The 24,442-nt window shown below is 48.2% G+C and overlaps 2 protein-coding genes across 5 annotated transcripts in view; both read right to left on the bottom strand.

The window, feature by feature from the left end:
• arid4a (AT-rich interactive domain 4A) overlaps positions 1-11,442 on the bottom strand; it is a 23,321-nt gene extending 11,879 nt beyond the window's left edge. For 3 of the 4 annotated variants that reach the window (XM_030443613.1, XM_030443615.1, XM_030443616.1), the window contains exons 1-15: positions 11,294-11,442; positions 10,235-10,285; positions 8,476-8,586; positions 7,981-8,046; positions 7,795-7,885; positions 6,978-7,057; positions 6,625-6,722; positions 4,150-4,282; positions 3,802-3,881; positions 3,633-3,709; positions 3,309-3,496; positions 3,113-3,185; positions 2,485-2,579; positions 1,889-1,986; positions 1,285-1,522 (exon numbers count right to left, since the gene is read on the bottom strand). In XM_030443613.1, coding sequence (XP_030299473.1) covers positions 1,285-1,522; positions 1,889-1,986; positions 2,485-2,579; positions 3,113-3,185; positions 3,309-3,496; positions 3,633-3,709; positions 3,802-3,881; positions 4,150-4,282; positions 6,625-6,722; positions 6,978-7,057; positions 7,795-7,885; positions 7,981-8,046; positions 8,476-8,586; positions 10,235-10,240 — 1,434 coding nt within the window. In that variant the 5' untranslated portion in view covers positions 10,241-10,285; positions 11,294-11,442. The remainder of the gene's footprint in view (positions 1-1,284; positions 1,523-1,888; positions 1,987-2,484; positions 2,580-3,112; positions 3,186-3,308; positions 3,497-3,632; positions 3,710-3,801; positions 3,882-4,149; positions 4,283-6,624; positions 6,723-6,977; positions 7,058-7,794; positions 7,886-7,980; positions 8,047-8,475; positions 8,587-10,234; positions 10,286-11,293) is intronic. The other variant, XM_030443614.1, reaches the window with a different exon arrangement.
• Positions 11,443-12,877: 1,435 nt separating this feature from the next.
• On the bottom strand, positions 12,878-24,406 carry psma3 (proteasome 20S subunit alpha 3). Its single transcript, XM_030392261.1, has 11 exons — positions 24,283-24,406; positions 23,035-23,117; positions 22,753-22,876; positions 22,462-22,563; positions 22,293-22,366; positions 20,769-20,841; positions 16,522-16,587; positions 14,795-14,841; positions 13,627-13,694; positions 13,153-13,217; positions 12,878-13,068 (listed from the first exon to the last, which is right to left on the bottom strand). The coding sequence occupies exons 1-11, from the start codon at positions 24,301-24,303 to the stop codon at positions 13,024-13,026; spliced, it is 768 nt and encodes a 255-aa protein (XP_030248121.1). The 5' UTR covers positions 24,304-24,406; the 3' UTR covers positions 12,878-13,023.
• Between the last annotated feature and the right edge of the window lie 36 nt (positions 24,407-24,442).

Raw genomic sequence — 24,442 nt, 5'->3', positions numbered from 1 at the left:
CCCTCCTCCGCCTAAACACACAGATACATTTAGACTGGGACCTGATCACAGCTGACATCAACCTGCGACAGACAGTTTCTACACAAAGACAGAAAGAAGTTCATATAGAACATCAACTCATTCTGCATTATTTGGACCTTCTTGTAAATTCAGTCAGAGACAGAGTTTCACAGAGTTTATAAAGTGTCTCCAACTCAACAACTCACTAAACTGACACATTTGTTAAGGGAGTCTGGAGACAAAGAAGTAGCCTATATTGTTCCTGTTTAGTGTCTTTGTAACATGTGACATGTTTAGATCAATACCATGTTTCTTCTTTCATAAATGGAGTGTAAATGGTGACATCAGTGTAAACAGTGTGTTCAAACAGCTGATCAATGTTGGCAGGTAAGACTTTAGCACTTTAGACACAGAAGCAGACAGGCTGGTACAGACATGCTGCCACAAACTGACACTTTTTACAAGGAGACAAACAACTTCAGCTGAAAGATTTAATGCTGAATTTACAACAAGGACACAATGACTTACAATCTGTCACACACACAGTTTCACTACGTTAGAAAGTTTGTTTTAACTCAACAACTCTTTAAATCACCACATTTGTTTAAAAGAAACTCTCACCAAAATGCAACAGAGGCTTTATTTGTGAATGTAAATGAGTCAAACCTTCGTGTAAAAGCATAATAACGATGAAAGAGGCACCGTTAAGATTTACCTTAGTTTCGTTTTCTGGCAAGCCAATTTTCAATAAAGTGCTACAGCAAAATCGCCATTTTTAAAACACTAAGAAGGCTCCACCATTACTCTGCTGCCTGTATGATCTAACAGGCAGCAGAGTAATGGTGGAGCCTCCTCAAGCCTTCCTGTCAGGTCGCACTCGGGGATCGACACTTTCCGTCTGCCATGACGGCAGCACGCTGGAGATGCTACTGCTAACGTGAGTTGTTCAAAAAGCTTCTTTTTAGTAAACTCTGTGTACACAAACAATGTTCTCAATGCTGGTGTTCATGTGTAGAGACCCTGGTGATGCTACCAGCAAAGTTTCATGTTGTGTCGAGACTTCTTACTGTTTTAAACACAGAGATTTTGATGCTAGCGTAAAAGTGCCCGTAGCACTCCCACTGAAAATGAGTTTGAACCGAAAAGGAAAATACAGTAAATCTTAAAAGTGCATGAGGAGCACTCATATACAAATCACAAATAACGCCTCGGTTGCTTTTTGGCGAGAGTTTCACTGTTTGGTGAAGTTGTTGAATAAAGTTTGAATAAGCGTTTGTGTCTCACCCTCGGGGACAACTGTCTCTCCTTCATATCCTCCTTCTCACTCTCACTGTCTGACTCCGCCTCCTCCATCTTGTCATCCACAGTTCCCACCTTCAGGGGTGGCGTGGAGGGCTCTTTCAGCTCCGGCCCCGTCTGATTCTGATTGGTCGGAACGGTGGGAGGGCGAGGGTTGTTGTGATGGATGGTCCTGAAGGTGATGGAGGCAGAGCGGCAATACTCCTCAAATCCATACAGGTACCTGATGACAGAGCACGTGGTCAACAAACCAGGGGCTGATGGGAAGTGATGATGTCACAGATCATAGGCTTGTCAGATCAACGCAGACCGGCTACAACTAACTAATGGTCATCAATAATTAATTATTCAAATGTTATTCAAATTATTCTTCATTTCCTGTCAGAATAAAGAAAAGTAGGCGATGTTTGATAAACGAGACGTCCTCGTGTTGAATCTAGTGACCACATGAATAACAGCAGACTACAGCAGGTGAGGGTGTGCTGATGTCACAGCAGGTGAGGCTGTGCTGATGTCACAGCAGGTGAGGGTGTGCTGATGTCACAGCAGGTGAGGGTATGCTGATGTCACAGCAGGTGTGTTTTCTTACTTCCTGTAGGCCGTCTTCACGTTGTAGGACGCAGCAGAGTTCAGGACGGGGATCCCCAGATCCATGTAGACCTGCTTCCACACGGTCCCAGACTCAATCTACAACACACACACAGAGCTGGTCACAGGTGTGTCTCACCTGGTTTCTGCAGAACAAAAGTATCATTTTCACACTGAAATCATTAAAATGCCTCCTGTTCCTTCTCCTTCGATACAACTGGACACCGGACGTCTCCTCCTTCACTGTGAAGTCCACAGCACACAGCTTACTGAATGCTGGACCAGGATTGGCTACAAACCATTTCTGATGTCATAAATCATGTACGTAGGCCCCGCCTCTTAAAAATATGATTTTCAGTGAGCTCAGAGGATATTTACACCAATCAATAAGTGTGAACAAACTGATCACATCAATCTTTTTACAGTGAAGAGCAACCATTCAGCAAGTGTCATCGGTCTCCATGGTAACCAGACTCCATCCTCCAGCTGCATCACGCCGTGTGACCAAATATGGTGATAACAGAATCCTTCAGACATGAGAGCAAAATACATGTTTTCTGATCCACGGTGATGTCACACTTTACAGTCAGCTCTCACCTTGTGGCAGCCTCCCAGGTGGTACACCAGTCTGAAGAGCTTGAACAGGTTCAGGTCCTTATAACCCAACACTGGAGGCTTGTTGATGGGAGTCCCTGATGGAGAAGCACAGAGACAGCATTTGATTTGTTCATCCACTGTATACATTCATATACACTGACAGTTTTTCCCACACATACACTTTACTTGCGCGGTCTGACCAGGTATATTCTGTGACCCATTCTCTACCTGAGAGACAATGCCCACCATGATGGATGAACCAGGTGACAATCTGTCCTCGCTCTACACTTCCTGTCTACTGACACTGATGTGTCCTCTTCTACTTGATGTATAGCTGCGAACACTGTACCATTGTAGAAATGTCTCATACTGTACGAGTATATCATCAAGCCACAACCTCACCGAGCGCTCACACTGTACATGGAAAAACAGCTGTTGGCCGTCCGTCCTGGCTGTTGACAACTGTCAATAAAGCTCAGTTTGAAAGCTCTGAGGCAGCTATTAGCAACAATGCTAACAAGACAGAAGCATGCTGCCTGATAATCTCTGCAAGAAAAACAGGCGTCCTGCCAACGATTCGCTCACTCATAGCAGCTGTAACAGGAGGAGTAGAAACAGGACGTCTCACCTCGGTCCTCCATGAACTTGTAGAGCTGCTGCAGGAAGTGATCTCTCTCCTCTGGATCCGGCTCTTCATCAGGCTGACACACACACACACACACACACACACACACACACACACACACACACACACACACACACACAGGTAAGTATCTGACCCTTCCAGCAGCATCAGTCACACCTGCTGTCATATGAACATTCACCTCCTCCTTCATGTGTTTCTTTTTCTTCTTCTCCTCCTCCTCGTCACCCTCCTCATCGTCATCACTCTCCTTCTCTTCATCTTCCTCCTCCTCGTCACTGGAGGACGAGTCCAGGATCTGACTCATGTCCATCTTCCAAATATCTGGAACCTCCCTGCTGCTTAGGAACATCTGGGCTGCTTCGAAACCTGCAAGATGTGGAGGAAGAAGAAGGATGACGATGGTGAGAAGGAATAGGAGGAAGAGGAAGAGGGAGGAAGAAGACTCATCGTCTGTCAGGTGACTCAGAGTGCCCTGGTGCGTTATGGGAGTTGTAGTGCTCACCTCGCCTGGAGCTGAACTCTGACTTGCCGATGCCGACGGAGCCGACAACGTGCACGTGTCTCCTCGCCACCGTGTAGCTGCAGGGCGAAAGGAAACAGGAAGTGAGGTGATGACACACAGCAGATCAGCTTCTGATAAACCATCAATAATCAAAGCAGAGCGAACTCACAACTTGGAGTCGCTGAAGGCTCGGACCAGACACTGATCCTTCTTCACCAGCAGCTCGTCGTTACAGCTCGGAGACACAACCTGAACAACACAGAGCCTCATCAGAACCATCCACCATCATGGTTCTCTTTAGAACCACTGAACAACCTGTTTATAACACATATGATCAGAAGACTTTAGTTGTTCTTATTCTCCATCATCCATCTTTTATTTCATGTGTCCAACACAGATATCAACATATTGAAAATCATCAGATTACTCTGTTTACATTTCATTTCCTGTACAAACAGCTGGTGAACAGAAAAATAATCAAACTTTATTATTGTTGCTGTTGTTGTTTTTCTCTCACCAGCGCCAGGTACCAGCTGCTGGGCTCCTCCTCGTTCTCAATGCTGCACACTTTACCCAGCAGCTCATCGTTCAGCCGCCGCCGGTCCTCCTCCTCATCCTCACTGGACGAAGACTCGTTCTCCTCATCAGCCCTGGAGACAGACGGGGGAGACAGAGGGGAGACAGAGGGGGAGACAGACGGGGGAGACAGAGGGGGAGACAGACAGGGGAGACAGACGGGGGAGACAGAGGGGGGAGACAGACAGGGGAGACAGACGGGAGACAGAGGGGGAGACAGAGGGGGAGACAGACGGGGGAGACAGAGGGGGAGACAGACGGGGGAGACAGAGGGGGGAGACAGACAGGGGAGACAGACGGGGGAGACAGAGGGGGGGAGACAGACAGGGGAGACAGACGGGGGAGACAGACGGGGAGAGACAGACGGGGGGAGACAGACAGGGGAGACAGAGGGGAGGACAGAGGGGGAGACAGAGGGGGGAGACAGACGGGGGAGACAGAGGGGGGAGACAGACAGGGGAGACAGAGGGGGAGACAGACGGGGGAGACAGACAGGGGAGACAGACGGGGAGACAGACGGGGGAGACAGACAGGGGAGACAGAGGGGGGAGACAGACGGGAGAGACAGACGGGGGAGACAGAGGGGGGAGACAGAGGGGGAGACAGACGGGAGACAGACGGGGAGACAGACGGGGGAGACAGACGGGGAGACAGACGGGGGAGACAGACGGGGGGAGACAGACGGGGGAGACAGAGGGGGAGACAGACGGGGGAGACAGAGGGGGAGACAGAGGGGGAGACAGAGGGGGAGACAGACGGGGGAGACAGACGGGGGAGACAGAGGGGGAGACAGACGGGGAGACAGAGGGGGAGACAGACGGGGGAGACAGAGGGGAGACAGAGGGGGAGACAGACGGGGGAGACAGACGGGGGAGACAGAGGGGGGAGACAGAGGGGGGAGACAGAGGGGGGAGACAGACAGGGGAGACAGAGGGGGAGACAGAGGGGGAGACAGAGGGGAGACAGGTAGAGTCAGTATACAGCTGGCAGGTAGAAGTGTTAGACATGATCAGAAAGCATTTCCTCGTGGATCGCTTGTTTTCCTCACAGTCACAACCTGTACTGACTGTACTGATCCGCCTCATCACCAGGTGACTGTTGTGATTCTGACTCTTTAAACAGTGACGTCAACATTTCTCACAGAAAACCGTCTGTTGCCAATTTAATAACCGTATAACAGTTTGCATGTATGAATATAAACAGGTGTCATTTGATGGTGTAATAGTAGATGATTAATAACTGTCACACTCACAAAACTCTTGCGTGCATCACAGCTACATCAGCTGGCTTCAGTGTTTATATGTGTTCATCACTTTGCTGTCGCTGCTGTGACTCGTGTGCGATCACTTCCCAACGTTACAGGTGTGAATCTTCACCAGCCTCACAGTTTGATTCAACTAAGATTCCACGGTCAGCGATTCTCGATGAATCTGAGTGTTCATCATCCTTCCAGTAATCCAACTACAGCAGGCTACGAAATAAAAGCTGCATCCTCTCAATACATAAACATCACCAAAACCAAACCCTGATCCATCTGCAGTGTCTGACACGTTTGTTGCACTCTACAATAATGTAGTTTCCACACGGCAGCTTTAACAGAACACATCCTCGTACTCTGCTGGCCCTCTCTCACAGCTGCACGGCAGAGCTGACAGCAGCTCCTCAGATCTGGGCTGGTTAGCTGCTGTCACAGTTATTATTTATGGCTGCAGACGTCGGCTTCAGGTGATGTGATCAGTGATTGTTGTGAGGCAGAAGTGTCGTCCAGTTCGTGCTTCACAGCAAGTTCTTAAAATCCAACATGTGCAGCGAGATGTCCGTTTAAAAAAATCCTAGGTGAGTTTTTCTCCCTCTCAGATGATCTCTGTCTCCCTCTGACATCCCTCCTACATCAGGAACGTTAGCCTAATGTCCGCCGACAACTCAAAGCATGACAGCAACGCAACTTCATTGTCCAGCTGAGGACAAACAAACAAACAACATGAGCTGCAGACTCTAGATTCTGACCCGTCTCTGAGTCGATCAGAACCTTTTCAGTATTTACACCTCTAGCCAACATATTATGATAATAATCCTCTGGTATGATTCAGATAAACATGTGTCCTGTGGCTCAGTCACAGGTGGAGCAGCAGCGCCTGCTCTGAAGTCAGGGAGCTGGTTCTGGTTCTGGGATGACAGAATAAGCTCCAACACTATAATCCTCCACTCCTTCCCTGGTTTTGACCTCAACAACATTTGATTTATTATGAATCTACTTTTTATTCCTAAACGATGGGAAAAGATTCAGACTGGAAGCAGCTGTGTGATTGTAGAGTTCTGATGTATAAAAACACTTTATAATAAGAATCATGTGATGTAAACATGTCAACGCTGCTGTAACGGGACTGTACAGGAAGTTAAAGAGCAGCAGACTCACACAGCCTGGGACGAACGCCGCCCGCCACGGTTCGACTTCTTGCCGATAACTGGAGTCCCAAAATGTTCTGGGTTCGTCAGCGGCAGCTGGTCCAACGTCTGAGAGGAGAGAAGGAGCACAGAGAGGAGAGAAGGAGCACAGAGAGGAGAGAAGGAGCACAGAGAGGAGAGAAGGAGCACAGAGAGGAGAGAAGGAGCACAGAGAGGAGAGAAGGAGCACAGAGAGGAGAGAAGGAGCACAGAGAGGAGAGAAGGAGCACAGAGAGGAGAGAAGGAGCACAGAGAAGAGAGTTCATGTGCTGCTCTGGCGGAAGGATACCTGCCTGAGAAGTCGTCTGTCTGACTGAGACTCACCTCGCTCTCTGCAAAATGTCTCTCTCCCTTCAGACACAAGGACGTTCGACGGAGAGTCTTCTCATCTCCGTCATCAAACACTGAAACACACAAACACACACACACACGTTGTGAAACAGGAAACAAGACACATTCACTTCCTGTCATGAACCGACCCATCTCCTTCACTCTGATAGAGCTCTGACCTGTGAAACCAGCCAGTTAGAGAGAAGGGACCGGCTGTCATTCAGTTTGTTTAAATTCTTGTTTTTCCAGGTGAAGAAGAGCAAGAAGAAGAAGAAGAAGAAGAAGAAGCTTAATGAGGCCAAACATTGAATCAAACTCAGAATAATAAATGAATCTGATCTAACTTCTGCCATTAGCCTGTTAGCCGCATTAGCTCCTGCAGTTTGTTTACAACCCAGGCTACTTCCTGTCCCCTCCTGCAGGAAACACTGTTCCATCAGGTCGCAGTCACACACAGGTGAATGACAACTTCCTGTACCGGCTCAGGACTGGTCAGACAGCCAAGAGACATGATATCATCAGCTCATCACTGCTCCTGACAGCCAATCAGAGCACCTCCTCTGAAACTACAGATCTGATCTCTGAACAGATTCAAAGCGTTGGACCTGAACCTCAACCTGGGACCACTGAGCCGAGGATCACTTTGGTCTCCATGGTGACAGGAAGTGTTTGGTGACACCTGAAGCTACTCTGCGTCCTCTTTGATCCACAGTCATTTCACCGTCCTGTCTGTCTGTCTGTCTGTCCCGTAGACCGGTCCCCCCTCCGTTTGTCCTTTACTAGAGGTTCTGAGAGTCTGGATCGGACTCACCCACAGTGTAGAGGCTGGCGTCTGTCAGCTTACTGATGACGGCCTCGCTGGATAAACCCTCGTTAGTCTTCACCTCCACAGTGGAGCCCACCTGAAGGACACAGAGGGACAAGATATTACTTTAAGAGTCCTTTTCCTGTTTCCATGGTGACAGTGAGATCATCACCATCATCATCTTCATCTTACCCTGAGTGGTCCTTTGACCTGGTCGTCCTGCACCACCTGGGACGTACTCTCACCTTTCAGAGTCACCTGGAGACACACAGATGGAGATTAGAAGGTGAGATCAGACAGAGACGTGAGGACATGATTTCTCTTGTTAAAGGAACAGTTCACACAAAAACTGCAATCCCAACTCTTCTTTCTTTCCTGAACAACAACAGCTGACGTTGAGGACAAACTGTCTCTAATGATGAAACAAGCTCAGCCGGGGCGATCCCGTCCGCAGCCGAGGCCGGGGCGACCCCGTCCGCAGCCGAGGCCGGGGCGACCCCGTCCCAGCCGAGGCCGGGGCGACCCCGTCCGCAGCCGAGGCCGGGGCGATCCCGTCCGCAGCCGAGGCCGGGGCGATTCCGTCCGCAGCCGAGGCCGGGGCGATCCCGTCCGCAGCCGAGGCCGGGGCGATCCCGTCCGCAGCCGAGGCCGGGGCGATCCCGTCCGCAGCCGAGCCTGCAGTCTCACCTTGACCTTGACGAGGCGTTTCACAGTCTTGATCTTGGCCTCGCAGAAGGCTCCTCTGTACTTGGCGCTGACATCCGTCCCCACTGTCAGGTAGGCAGGCTCGTCTGCTGCCTGCAACACACACACCAACAACATCAGAACACACACAGACACAGTCCCAGCATGCACTGCGTCAAACAGGAGAGCAGCTGTGGATCTCAAATGTCAATCAGATAGATTGAAACCATGCGTTAGCTTCCGTCTGTATCCAGTTAGTTATCTGAAGCACAGTTAGCTGGTCCACTACCAACAGTAGTTTGTGTTGTACTAAACAACATAATAGAACTATTGTACTTTGACTGACAGCTTGATGGTCACACTGAACGTCTTGTATGGTGGGCCAGAGGGGACAATCCTTGCAGCTCTACAATCCACCACCAGATTTATAAAGAAAAGGTTTCCTGCTTTGATTCTGAATTGATTCTAGTTTCCTGATAGTAGTAGTAACCCACTAACTGCAGCTGCTGTTAGCTTATCAACTCAGTTAGCCCTGCAGTTAGCCGATTCTGCCCAGACTGGACTGGGAGCTCTGATCGCCAGGGAAGCGTTGGGGAGTCCTGGTTGATAACACAGGAGTGCTGGAGCGACGGGTGGAGAAGATTTCAGGACTCTACAGACTACATGACGGAGGGGAAGAGGAGGCTGAGAAGAGTTAAAGAGAGAGTGACCAAACAAGAGGAAAAGAGACGATCTCAGACCGGCTCTCAGTGGACAGATAACTGCTGCAGACAGACGCAGAGCCGGACATGCTGTTGTTGGACGGGTAAACAATATCAGCTGACTGTTATCTCTCCTGTCTGCTGTGTCAGCAAAGTCTTCAACATGCTACTTCTGATCATAACTAATACTCATCTTCAGCTGTCTTTATGAGCACAAAAAGCACAAATTATACTAATCATTACTTTGGTCTAGGAAGCTCTGGATATGACTCCGACTCAGAGGGCTAAACTATAATTATGAAACATTACTGATGCATCAAAATGTGTGATTTCTACACACAATTCATGTTTTCTCACTGTGAGACTTCATGTAAAGCAGCGTGTGTGATGCTGATGTATAATCAGAATAGACAGATACATTTATCTCCATGATCTTATTCCCGTTCTTCCATCATTGAACTAAACACAAGAACGTCAACAGCACTCACGTTTACGTTTGAGGAGCGTAAAGCTGGTGGGACAAAACTTTACAGCCTATCAGCCCCCACGCATAAACGTGTAGCTTTGTTTAACAGATCAGGTCCGACTGAATGAACCTTCAGTAGACGTCATTTAAGATACAGGAAACTTTAAATATTTTTTAAAAACACAATTAAATCTTTACAACAGTCGGATTTGACTTCAAGTCAAGTTAGTCTCAGTTCTGGTGAGAAAACGAGGAGGAATCTTTTTCTTATCTTGGGATGAATTCAGTCATCAACATAACCAGATCCAGATACAGGACGCTGGGACTTTTATTTTGGAGGGCTGTGAATGAAACAACCATCACCAGCCATGTCGAGTGTTTTCTGATGATAATGTGTTTAAATCACAGACACTGAGCCTCCTTCAGTCCACACACTCTCTCTGTCAGTCACACATTAACACACGGATCCTGTCTGTTTGGGTTTGTGTCGTCTGTGTTAACACTGAAACTGGACAGAGACAATCTGGACCATCAGAGCCCAGTTTGCAGCTGGACTGAGGACATGTCTTCAGTTTGTGTCGCAGGTCAAACTCACCTTCATGTCTCCGGTTATTTGAGGGAGTCCAGCTCGAAGGATTTCAGCTCACTGAAACACACAAACAGGAAGAGACTCGTGATTAAAGTCGGACGCACAGCAGAGGACAGACAGGGACAGTGTCAAACTGTCCTGAGGTTGTAAAATAATGCTAAGCTAACCTACTAGCCTCTCACTTGTGTTAGCTCGGCATTCTTTCCTGGCTCGGTGCAGCCCCCTCCCTCCTCCTGCCCGGATCAGATCAAATATGTGGCACAAACAGCTCCACTAACTTAACTAGCGACGTTTACTTGGTGTGAACACGGAGCTCCGGGTCCAGCGGGCTGGAGGTTAAATATCAGCGGGTCGGTGAGGGGACACCGAGCAAACGAAGAGCGCGGCCGGAGAGGAGCGTTCCTTCCCGCTCCGCTCCCAGCTCCACTGAGTCACGTCGCCATCACAGCTCGCCATGTCAGCTCTGCTAGCTCGGCTAACTTTACCTCGCCCCCCCGAACCGTCTGTTTGCGACCAGCAGCCGGGGGAGGGCCCCGGTAAAACACCACCGAGTCCCGACACTCACATAAACCATACAACGGCTGTTTGCCGCGGGGAGAGCGGGGAGCCGAGCGGCGGTTTACCCTCCGGTCCGGAGCTAAATTTAGCTAGTTGGCTAACTAGCGACTCAACTAGCTAGTTTGTGATCATATGGCGATTTAAACCGTCTGTAACAGCAGAGCCTCGAGCAGCGTCAACATTAGCTCCCGGCTCGATGCTAAACTAAGTTTGTCGCGGACGGACCGACAACGTGTGACACTCGACGAACAGAAAGTGTTGTGATTTATTTATTTAATATGTGTCCGCTCCACAAAGGCGCAGAAGCTTCACATTTCTTCACTGCAAAAACAAGCCGACTGCCGCTGCCATTCAATTCACAGCAGGCTCGTTACAACGGCGGAGAGCTGGAAGCCTCCCGGCCGCTCCGGTGACATCCAGCCGGCTCTCTGACCGCGACCGGCCGCTTATTGGACCCGTTAGTAGTTATATCTGGGTTCAGAACAGAACGGAACATTTAATACTCACATTCACACCGCGGCTGCTTCCCCTCTCGCTCGGGTTGCAAAGCGATACACGAACAACAAGCTGTTGAGCCCCGAGCTCTGTTTCCCGACACGCGATTGGCTGCGGTGACAGTGGTGGTCGTCACGGAGTTATCCGGTTGGTCGAGCGATTCCTCGATTTTAATTGGACATACCTCATCTGGCGTCGCTATTGGTTGATACGAACGCGGCGCCACGAGGGAAATGACGGCATCGACTGAATAATTGTCCAATCAGAGGCGAGTTCAAGAGAAGAACCCGCCAGTGGAGATCGCAATTGGTCTCGCGCGTTTTGTTCCCAGCAGCGACGCGTCGCTATTGGCTGCGCGGGCTTCCTTGTCTGTACCGACAATGTAGGAAGCCCTGCCCCCGATACGTGCTGGAGAGCTGCACACCAAACTCCATTCAAAAATCTTCAGAGTTAATATCCCGTTGTTTATTGACGAGACTGTGTAAATGCCAGAAAACAAACGATACATTTTTGAAACCATCAGACTTTGTAATAGTTCTTCTGTCAGATGCCTCAACAGCTCCACGTTTACACCCGCTTTCACATGTTTTACCACCAAATCAACATGCTAAAGATATTGGATGGACGTACCCGGAAAGAGGTCAAACAACGTACAAAAGTTCAATTTATATGTATATACGCAGTGCGTGTTGCAATGGCAGGTATGCCGGAGTGAATAAATGTATTATGACGTAGTTAACGTTCCTTAATTTTGTTCCATCACTCCAATAACTCGCCAGCGAACGCTGTCAACATTTTGTGCACACTTTTCTAAATGTAGTTCGGCGACGTGGATTCCATATGTGAGACAACGTCACGTTTCAGGGACTGTGTTGAGGCAGGCTCCTCCACCACCCGCCGGCCTGTTGTCCTCACAGCGCAGACACTCGCTGGACGAGCTGCGGGGAAGCTGCGACGGGAGCCCCGCCGGTAAACACATGTTTAAAGTATAAACGTCGGTTTGGGGTGAACACGGGCTGTTTGTGGCGCCGTTTGTAAAGCGCCGAGTGGGCGGGCTCATCGGGCCGTTTACGTAACAGGAAGAGAGTGACGACAGAGCCATATATGTCATGTTCCTGTTAGGAGAGTGGAGGTTATTTCTAAACGGGAACCAGAACAACTTGAAGAAAAGAGACCATCTTATTTCACAATATATCGATATATAGACATTTATATCGATGTAGATAGATGGATATGAATGGGGCAATATTCAGACATATCATACACAGTTCACAAAGCCAGAAGGACAAAGAGCCTTTACAACAGCCGGGAATCTTCTTTTAATGTCAACGTCTTTATTCCTCTTCTTGTTTGTTTCTTCTTTCTTTGTTTTCGTTGCCGTTATTATGTACTGTGATTTATTAATAAAGGACATTGAAAAATAAGGAATCATTCAGAATTTAACATGTGAGACGCTTGTGTTTACGAATATTAATAACGTGTTTATAAAGCACTTGTCTCTTCACTTCTTGTGTCTTATTGTTGTCCATTAGTGCAACCTCCTGATCGATATCTGTCAATGATCAGCTGACAGAGAAAACACAGCAGGAACACAAACAACTTTAACATTTTTTATTTTCAAAGCTGAAATTCAAACCAAAAGAAAAACAACCACATGAACGTTCAACTATAAAACATAAAAAACAATCTGATGCGTGAGAGCGAGAGGGGGAGAGAGCGAGCGGTCAGCAGAGACGAAGAAGTTACATGTTGTCTTCATCAGAGTCGTCTTCCTCCTCCAGAGAGTCCTGAAACACACACAAGCACAAGGGTCAGCTGAGTGAAGCTTTGTGATCATATGGTGTGTGTGTGTGTGTGTGCGTCTGTCTCACCTTGGCGTATTTCTCTGCCTCCTCTCTGACGTCTTTGGGTACCAGCTCGTGTCGTCCGTTTGTGACTAGGGGGGGCAGAGGAGGAGTCAGGCGTCGCCATGGCAACACAAGCAGGAAACAGCAACAGTGTGTTACCTGACAGGTACATCATGTTCCTCTCTTCCTTTTAGTTAAAAACTAAACTGCATCGGAATTAATGCAGAGCTGGTAACAACTGTGTGTGTGTGTGTGTGTGCGTGTGCATGTGTGTGTGCGCGCGCACAGTCAGACAGCCAAGAGGAAGTGACATCACAGGACCATCATCCCTGCTGACTGATCGATCACTTTAATCAGCTGAGATTATATGACTGAAGATCAGTTTTTACACTTCAATTTATTTCTGTCTGCACAGGAAGTGAAAGAAGATGGACGGACAGATGAAGCAGCAGGAGAAGAAGAAGAGCAGCAGGGCTCTGATTGGTCGGTTGGTCTTACCTTCTCCGACCCAGCTGAGCTCCAGCTCGAAGGCTTTGTCCTTCACCTCGTCATGAACGATGTAGATGCTGCAGTCAGATACAGAGGGTGGAAGAAATGTTAGAAATACAGAGTTTGACAATCCAGAGGAGGAGGACTTTAATATACTGTATTAATACAAAAACAAATGGACTCATGGGTTAGGATTCTTCGTATTTACACTGTCACTTCTTGTTTTCACATCAGTTTTTTAAAAAGCTCTCTGTCCACACATTCAGGAAGTGACTGAGCTGAGATTCAAACTGGTCTGATACCAGTTCAGACTGAGGATCGACTTCATAATCAGACTCTGAACACAGGCTTCAGTTTCCATCTGTGTCATGTAGTGTGTAGTCCTAAACCCTGAGGGTTAGCATGTTAGCACATTCGGTTCCCTCTTGTTTTCAGTTAATTGTGTGTAATAATCTGTGTGGATCCACAGGCTGAACATATTTACAGGTTTTTCTATATACGGTTGCTAACGAGTGTCTGAATGAGACTACAGAGGTTGTCGGGGACATTAAACGTCCTCACAGCGAACACGGAGACTCATCTACTCACTAGTCCGTCTTTACAGGCCACTTTAGTTACACACTGTTCTAACTCTGACTTTACAACTTGTACACTGATCAGTTTATAGAAAACCTGGATAGTAACTGTGCAGTAAGACTCTTAGTGGTGGAGACGTTTCAGTCATGTGACCGTGATGTCGTCCGTTTGTAGCCTAGCATTAGCTTCTTACTGCTACACAGTTAATTTAGCTTCAAACATCACAGAGTGGAGTTCATCTGTGGAGATTATCTGGATCAACAGAACCTGGACGGACCAGAACCTTGTGTTTGACACACAGATTATTTTGTGTAATAATCCAGTTCAATAATCCCACAGAGGAACCAGCGCGATGCTAACTGCAGTTAGCTACAGACAGACACACGTCACACTGCTGCTCTCTGTTGAACACGTGACTTCAGACTGAGTTGATTATGAACTCTTCAGTCCTGCTCTCAGTCTGGATCAGATCATTAACAACAGAAGGATGAGGTGACTTCCTCGTGTGTGTTTTGTTAGTTTGTTTCAGCACCATGACAGCAGACAGCCGTCAGCTGCTGTTTGGTGTCAATAAAGTTTAGTTTGGATGGAGCTGACTCACATTTTGGCGACCTCCTTGACGAGCTCCCTGCACGTCATCTCCTTCATCTGACACACAAACACACACACAGGAGATCCATTAATCAGATCAATATGTTCTCATGTGATCAAAACAAGGAGCTCTGAATGTTTTGAGTCTTCAGCTTAGTTAAGGACAATTCATCGATTATAAAACCAGCTGCAGGTTGATCTACAGTGCCTTGTGAAAGTATTCAACTCCCTTGAACATTCGGTCACGTTATAACTACAAATGTAAATGTATTTTATTGGGATTTTATGTGATAGACCAACACAAAGTGGTGCATAATTGTGAAGTGGAAGGAAATTGATACTGTTTTTTTTTTTTACAAATAAAAAGCAGAAAAGTGTGGTGTGCAAAAGTATTCACCCCCTGAGTCAATACTTTGTAAAACCACCTTTCGCTGCAGTCTTTCGGGGTAAGTCTCTACCAGCGCTGCACATAAAGAGACTGAAATATTTGCCCATTCCTCTTTGCAAAATAGCTCAAGTTTAGTCTGATTGGATGGAGAGTGTCTGTGAACAGCAACTTTCAAATCTTGCCAGAGATTCTCAAGTTGATTTAGGTCTGGACTTTGACTGGGCCATTCCAACACATGAGTATGCTTTGATCTAAACCATTCCATTGCAGCTCTGGCTGGATGTTTAGGCTCGTTGTCCTGCTGGAAGTTGAACTTCCGCCCCAGTCTCAAGTCTTTTGCAGACTTTAACAGGTTTGTCCTGTATTTGGCTCCATCCATCTTCCCACCAACTCAGACCAGCTTCCCTGTCCCTGCTGAAGAAAAGCATCCCCACAGCATGATGCTGCCACCACCATGTTTCACGGTGGGGATGGTGTGTTCAGGGTGATGTGCAGTGTTAGTTTTCTGCCACACATAGCGTTTTGCATTTAGGCCAAAAAATTCAATTTTGGTCTCATCTGACCAGAGCACCTTCCTCCACATGTTTGTTGTGCCCCCCACATGGCTTGTGGCAAACTGCATGGCTGTGTTTCAACAATGGCTCTCTTCTTGCCACTCTTCCATAAAGGCCTGATTTGTGGAGAACATGATTAATAGTTGTCCCGTGGACAGATTCTCCCACCTGAGCTGGGGATCTCTGCAGCTCCTCCAGAGTTATCATGGGCCTCTTGGCTGCTTCTCTGATCAATGCTCTCCTTGACCGGCCTGTCAGTTTAGGTGGACGGCCATGTCTTGGTAGGTAAGCACATTGGGATATTTGTTCATATCCTAACCATGCTTTAAACTTCTCCACAACTTTCTCCCTGACCTGTCTGGTGTGTTCTTTGGGCTTCATGATGCTGTTTGTTCACTAATGTTCTCTAGTAAACCTCTGAGGCCTTCACAGAACAGCTGTATTTACACTGAGATCAGATTACACACAGATGGACTCCATTTACTAATTAGGTGACTTCTGAAGTTGCACTGGATTTTATTTAAGGATATCAGAGTAAAGGGGGGATTACACTTTTCTGTTATTCACTTTGTAGAAAAAAATAAAAACAAAACCATGTATCATTTTCCTTTCACTTCACAATTATGCACCACTTTGTGTTGGTATATCACATAAAATCCCAATTAAATACATTTACATTTGTGGTTAAAAGGTGACAAAAGTTCAAGGGGGGGTGATTACTTTTGCAAGGCACTGTATTGATTCATTGATGAACTGATCAGCAGCAGCTCTGATGATGTGGAGGTTTAGACTCACCTGCAGTTTTTCGATTTCTGTCTTGGCGGCTTGTTTTGCTTTTCCGATGGCGCAGCCCCAGTAACCCTGAAACACACACACACACACACACACACACACTCTTGTTAAATTGCTTGTTAACACAAATAGCTCATCAGCCAATCACGTTGAAGCAACTCAGTGCATTTAGGCATGTAGACTTGGTCAAGATGACGCGCTGAAGTTCAAACCAAGCATCAGAACGGGGAAGAAAGTGGATGTAAGTGACTTTAAACACGGCCTCGTCGAGTGTTTCACGAACTGCTCATCTACTGGGATTTGAACCACAAACATCTCTAGGTGGCTGGTCCCAACGGTCCCAACAAGAGGAAAAAAGATCAGGTTTGCAGGTTCAGAGCTCAGGATGGGCCGCTGTCACCTCACAAAACACTGAGATGAGAATAAATATTAAGCTACAGATTAACCAGACAGTGGTTTTCTGCAGTGTGTCTGTCTCAGTTGCAGCTACTGTGTCTTCATCAGTTGTCGTTTTGTTGCATTTTGTGCAGAAAAAGAGTCAAATGACCTCAAACACCTCTTTGATGTGAACACACAGTCTGAATCGGAACCCTGAGTTAACAGACAGATGATGAACCTCCGTCTGCTCGTTATCTGACTGGAGCTGCAGGGTTTGCTGGATATACACCAGCTGGCCACTTTATTAGGTACATCTTGCCAGTACCGGGTTGGACCCCTTTTGCCTTTAAAACTGCCTTAAAGGAGAACTTCGGTGGATTTAAACATGCAGCTTCATTGCTCAAGCTACCCTTGACTTGCCAGCACCGAAGACGCGAACACATTTGGTCCAGCCATTACAGAGCTCCGTGAACGGAGACTTAGCATTGAACGCTAACAGCATGGGGTCAGAACTTTACACTGTGTTTTAAGCGTCTTAACATGCTCCACATCTCACACCAAAAGTTATGCAACATCAGCAGACACCTTAGCACACAGCACTGTAGCGTTTATGACTCAAACTGAATAAAAAAGTAGTTAAAACAGTGTGTTTGTGCAAGCAGCTACTTACCTGTTTGTTGACATCCGTGTCTTCCGGTAGCTAGACCAAACTAGCATAACCACCGAGTGTGCACTTAACAGGCTTAACAGGCTATTGTAAGGCTCATGGCTCATGACAGGCTGTAACATGGACATGTACATTATGAACAGAAACACGAAAATGCTGGAATACGTTTCTGTCTCCGCCAGTGAGGGAGTAAGTGCACGCTCGATGGATTGACTAGTTTGGTCTAGCTACCGGAACACACGGATGTCAACAAACAGGTAAGTAGCTGCTTGCACAAACACACTGTTTTAACTACTTTTTTATTCAGTTTGAGTCATACACGCTACAGTGCTGTGTGCTAAGGTGTCTGCTGATGTTGCATAACTTCTGGTGTGAGATGTGGAGCATGTTAAGATGCTTAAAACACAGTGTAAAGTTCTGACCCCATGCTGTTAGCGTTCAATGCTAAGTCTCCGTTCACAGGAGCTCTGTAATGGTTGGACCAAATGTGTTCGCGTCTTCGGTACTGGCAAGTCAAGGGTAGCTTGATCAATGAAGCTGCATATTTAAATCGACCGAAGTTCTCCTTTAATTCTTCGTGGCATACTTTCAACAAGGTGTTGGAAACATTCCTTAGAGGTTTTGGTCCACATTGACATGATGGCATCACGCAGCTGCTGCAGACGTGTCGGCAGCACATCCATGATGAGAATCTCCCGCTCCACCACATCCCAAAGGGCTCTACTGGTATGCATGTGGTGACTGTGGAGGCCACTGGAGTACAGTGAACTCACTGTCATGTTCAAGAAACCAGTTGGGGATGATCTGAGCTTTAAGACATGGTGCATTATCCTGCTAGAAGTAGCCATCGGAAGATGGGTACCGTGTGTTCATAATGGGATGGACTCTAGTAGGCTGTGGCATTTAACGATGCTCAGGTGGTCCTAAGGAGCACAAAGTGTGCCAAGACAATATCCCCGACACCATCACCAGCCTGAACCATGATACAGGGCAGGATGGATCCATGCTTCATGTTGTTTACGCCAAATTCTGACCCTCCCATCTGAATGTTGCAGCTGAAATGGAGATTCATCTGACCAGGTAACGCTTTTCAACAAAACGACTGATGAAGACACAGAAACCGCATCCACAACAGATACGTAGACATTCTGAAACTGTAGTCTGTCATGTTTTCTGTATCTGTGATGAATACCAACAGACGAATCACAGTTCTGATTGGTCCATCAGCTGTAATACAGCAGCACATAACACAACATGAGCCCTGTTCAGACACGTTCACACTGAACCGAGCAGCACCGACACACAGGCGCTCCGTTTCCACCCATTTATCTCAAATGTCTCTGCAGACTGGTACCATCATGTGGATCATTAATGGAAGGTGTAGGGTGGTGTATGGACGGTGTAGGGTGGTGTATGGACGGTGTAGGGTGGTGTATGGACGTGTAGGGTGGGTTATGGACGTGTAGGGTGGTGTATGGACGGTGTAGGGTGGTGTATGGATGTGTAGGGTGGTGTATGGATGTGTAGGGTGGTGTATGGACAGTGTAGGGTGGTGTATGGAGGGTGTAGGGTGGTGTATGGATGTGTAGGGTGGTGTATGGACGGTGTAGGGTGGTGTATGGACGGTGTAGGGTGGTGTATGGACGGTGTAGGGTGGTGTATGGACGGTGTAGGGTGGTGTATGGATGTGTAGGGTGATGTATGGACGGTGTAGGGTGGGTTATGGACGGTGTAGGGTGGTGTATGGACGTGTAGGGTGGTGTATGGACGGTGTAGGGTGGTGTATGGACGTGTAGGGTGGTGTATGGATGTGTAGGGTGGTGTATGGATGTGTAGGGTGGTGTATGGACGGTGTAGGGTGGTGTATGGATGTGTAGGGTGGTGTATGGACAGTGTAGGGTGGTGTATGGAGGGTGTAGGGTGGTGTATGGATGTGTAGGGTGGTGTATGGACGGTGTAGGGTGGTGTATGGACGGTGTAGGGTGGTGTATGGACAGTGTAGGGTGGTGTATGGACAGTGTAGGGTGGTGTATGGATGTGTAGGGTGGTGTATGGACGTGTAGGGTGGTGTATGGACGGTGTAGGGTGGTGTATGGACGTGTAGGGTGGTGTATGGACGGTGTAGGGTGGTGTATGGATGTGTAGGGTGATGTATGGACGGTGTATGGACGGTGTAGGGTGGTGTATGGACGGTGTAGGGTGGTGTATGGATGTGTAGGGTGGTGTATGGACGGTGTAGGGTGGTGTATGGACAGTGTAGGGTGGTGTATGGATGTGTAGGGTGGTGTATGGATGTGTAGGGTGGTGTATGGCCGGTGTAGGGCGGTGTATGGACGTGTAGGGTGGTGTATGGACGGTGTAGGGTGGTGTATGGATGTGTAGGGTGGTGTATGGACGTGTAGGGTGGTGTATGGACGTGTAGGGTGGTGCATGGATGTGTAGGGTGGTGCATGGATGTGTAGGGTGGTGTATGGATGTGTAGGGTGGTGTATGGACGGTGTAGGGTGGTGTATGGATGGTGTAGGGTGGTGTATGGACGGTGTAGGGTGGTGTATGGATGGTGTAGGGTGGTGTATGGACGGTGTAGGGTGGTGTATGGATGTGTAGGGTGGTGTATGGATGTGTAGGGTGGTGTATGGACGGTGTAGGGTGGTGTATGGATGGTGTAGGGTGGTGCATGGACGGTGTAGGGTGGTGCATGGACGGTGTAGGGTGGTGTATGGACGGTGTAGGGTGGTGTATGGATGGTGTAGGGTGGTGTATGGACGGTGTAGGGTGGTGTATGGACGGTGTAGGGTGGTGTATGGATGGTGTAGGGTGGTGTATGGACGGTGTAGGGTGGTGTATGGACTGTGTAGGGCGAGTCATCCATAACAAAAACAGTCTGCAGACACACATTGAGATCAACAGGTAGAATTGGTGGTTCTGACGTCACAGTTGGGAGGAGTCAAGGTTAGAAGCTGCTGGCTGACAGAACGTGCTCCCTCAGCTCCCTGTCAGTCTGGATCAGGATTATTGATTATAGAGAGATGATATTTAAAAGGAGCTGATCAGTGAAACAAACTTCTAGCTGGGCTGCAGCATCAGTTGCCATGGTGATGGGTATAAACCTCACTGACAAGCTACAGACCTCTGATCTGACATCAGTTAGTTCACCATGACAACAGTCACACACCAATCACAGTCCTCCGCCTGAGTGACTCACATATGAGATGCCTGACGGGTCGACCATGTAGAGCTGAGGACCATCGTCTTTATCGTACGAGCCCAGGATGAAGCTGGAGACAGAGAGGAGGAGGAGCATTATCATCACCGCCATGATCAAAAACACACAAAGTGAAAACTGCCTTCAAGCTAACAACTCCATCAGCTACACATCTGTACCTCAATGTGTGTGTGTGTGTGTGTGTGTGTGTGTGTGTGTTCAGCTCAAGGAACTGGTCAGACAGCCAACAGGAAGTGACATCACAGGAGTTCAGCCCAGTGAGCAAACCTTTGTGACTCATCATCCATCCCTGCTGATCAGATGACTCTGATCACCTCTGATCGACTTTATTGATCAGTTTCTTGAGACTGCTTCATTCTATTAATTGTGAGCTTCATAGTCCCCTGCTCTGTAGGGGCCCCGCACTGTAGAGGCCCTGCACTGTGGGGCCCTGCACTGTAGAGGCCCTGCACTGTGGGGGCCCTGCACTGTGGGGGCCCTGCACTGTAGGGGCCCTGCACTGTGGGGGCCCTGCACTGTAGGGGCCCTGCACTGTGGGGGCCCTGCACTGTAGAGGCCCTGCACTGTGGGGGCCCTGCACTGTGGGGGCCCTGCACTGTAGGGCCCTGCACTGTGGGGGCCCTGCACTGTAGAGGCCCTGCACTGTGGGGGCCCTGCACTGTAGAGGCCCTGCACTGTGGGGGCCCTGCACTGTAGAGGCCCTGCACTGTAGGGGCCCTGCACTGTAGAGGCCCTGCACTGTAGGGGCCCTGCACTGTAGAGGCCCTGCACTGAAGGGGCCCTGCACTGTAGGGGCCCTGCACTGTAGGGGCCCTGCACTGTAGAGGCCCTGCACTGTAGGGCCCTGCACTGTAGAGGCCCTGCACTGTAGGGGCCCTGCACTGTAGAGGCCCTGCACTGTAGAGGCCCTGCACTGTGGAGGCCCTGCACTGTAGGGGCCCTGCACTGTGGAGGCCCTGCACTGTGGAGGCCCTGCACTGTAGAGGCCCTGCACTGTAGGGGCCCTGCACTGTAGAGGCCCTGCACTGTAGGGGCCCTGCACTGTGGAGGCCCTGCACTGTAGGGGCCCTGCACTGTGGAGGCCCTGCACTGTAGAGGCCCTGCCCTGTAGGGGCCCTGCACTGTAGGGGCCCTGCACTGTAGGGGCCCTGCACTGTAGAGGCCCTGCACTGTAGGGGCCCTGCACTGTAGGGGCCCTGCACTGTAGGGGCCCTGCACTGTGGAGGGCCTGCACTGTGGAGGCCCTGCACTGTAGAGGCCCTGCACTGTGGAGGCCCTGCACTGTAGAGGCCCTGCACTGTAGGGGCCCTGCACTGTAGAGGCCCTGCACTGTAGGGGCCCTGCACTGTGGAGGCCCTGCACTGTAGGGGCCCTGCACTGTGGAGGCCCTGCACTGTAGAGGCCCTGCCCTGTAGGGGCCCTGCACTGTAGGGGCCCTGCACTGTAGGGGCCCTGCACTGTAGAGGCCCTGCACTGTAGGGTCTCTGCTCTGTTCAGACTCACCTGCAGCCGAACGGCCTGACGGCGCTGTACAGTGTGTAGGCATGAACGTACATGGCCACTCTGTCTGACAGGTGCTGCAACAAGATAAAACACTGTTAGCTTAGCATCACACCAGCACTTCTTCAAGACATGATCCAGACCTAGACTAGGTCTGGTCCAGGTCACAAACCTTCAGAGGGATGTCGTGCCCGTAGTTTGATCGGAAGCTGGATGCTTCTTCTCTTGCTACATCAGCAAGAGAGCGAGCATCAGCCAATAGGCCCGCTACTGCCTGGAGAGAGGGGGGGCAGAAGATTTCAGATAAAGCATGCGAGTAAAGATGAACAAACTCACATCTGATCAATAACCTGTCAATCATCTGGTTTCATCACACATACGTAACATGGGATGCATAGCTGTGATGATTCTGCTGAAGACAAACAAAAGACAATCAGAAGAGTTTGTGTGTGTGTGGGGTTACCATGCCGACGTGTCTGTCAATGTTGAAGATGCGTTTGTTGGAGCCCTCCTCGTACAGTTTGGACAGAACAAGCTTCTCCACCCCAAAAACAACACCATCCTTACAGCGGATTGCTATGGCCGTGCTGCACACACACACACACACACACACACACACACACACACACACACACACACACACACACACACAAAGTGGTGTTTCAGGTGTAACCAAACAGTTTAGGGAAAGACCACCATCTTTCACATTATCAGAGTATGTTTACAGGTCAACAGTTCTGCTCACCTGCTGTTCTCTACAGCCTTCATGGCGTACTCCACCTGAAAAACTCGACCATCTGGAGAGAAGGTGGAGGCCGACAGGTCATACTGCACCACACACACACACACACACACACACACACACACACACACACACACAGATTTAAACACACTGTATATTAATGTTTTATCAATAAATGTTTATTGTTGTCTGTTATGGACCTTTATTTTATTATAACAGCTGTGTTTCTTTACACAGTGTGTTTATAATGTAAGGATCAATAGGTTGAAAGCTACATGAGCTGTTGAGATGATCCAATGGATATTATACTGATTATAAAACAATAAGGACTTGTGTGTTAAACACCTCACCATCTTAGCTCTCCTAAGTCATCCATTCATGTGGAGATAAACTAATTAAAACATGTGAATAATTAATAAGATTCAATCATCTGCGGCTGAAAATGTAGAGACTAAAGAGTAACTAAAGTGTACATTAAAAAACAGTAGTTTGAATCAGTGTATTTTGTTAATTAAATAACAACACCTTGATTTAGATTCAAGTGTCAGGTGTGTGTTCGGTGGTAAAGTTTATTGCATGTGATCCTCTTTCAGGCTGTGTCAGCTGCAGTAAAGGTACTATTGATCCACTGTCACTAAACGTCAAGTAATCAGCCCTCACATTGTCCTACCGACCGCAGCGTGAGACGGCTGTTTCAGCTCTCGCGTTAATTTCATCTGAATTACGGCAGTTTGATGAGCCAAATGAAGCCGTTCAGAAGTGAAATACTTGAATAATTTGATATAAATTGTTACATTATCTTAACCTGGAGCAAACTCTCGCTGACACACAAGAAAACTTAAATCTGACGTTTTCTAAAGGGAGTATGGCAAGAACCGGAGCTAGCTGTTAGCATCGACACTACCTCCACGTCAATAACACTAATTTATAGAACTAACGTCACTGATTCTGTGTCGACGCTCCGGTAGGGGTTTCGTTTTGTTTTTATTGGTTTAATTTATTTCACTACAAACTGAATTTAATTAAATTAAAACGTTCTGCTCTCTACTTTCAATTTCATCTTAAGCTAGCAGGCCTCGTTGTGACTCAGCAGGCTAACACGCTAAACAGCTAGCTAACTACAGGTTGTTATGAATGATTTTCAGGATAAATATGGAATATGTTTCTCTAACTGAATTAAAATGTGACATAGATGCGGTGAAAGTGAAATTAAGGAGAAGTTTGAGCTGGAAGAAGCTCGCAAACACTCACCCCGGTCCCGATGGAGCTCATTTTAACTCAAACTGTTTCACTGAACGGTTTTCAGCCCGCTGTATCTGCGCATGCTCCCGCGTTTCCTCATACATAAGCATCCGGTTACACCCTTCACAATAAAGGCTTAAGTGATCATATTAAGCAAAAACGTACGTTT

Source organism: Sparus aurata, chromosome 16 (genome assembly GCF_900880675.1).
Source record: "Sparus aurata chromosome 16, fSpaAur1.1, whole genome shotgun sequence".
In the NCBI taxonomy this organism is placed as follows: domain Eukaryota; kingdom Metazoa; phylum Chordata; class Actinopteri; order Spariformes; family Sparidae; genus Sparus; species Sparus aurata.
This window is presented reverse-complemented; position numbering and strand designations above follow the sequence as displayed.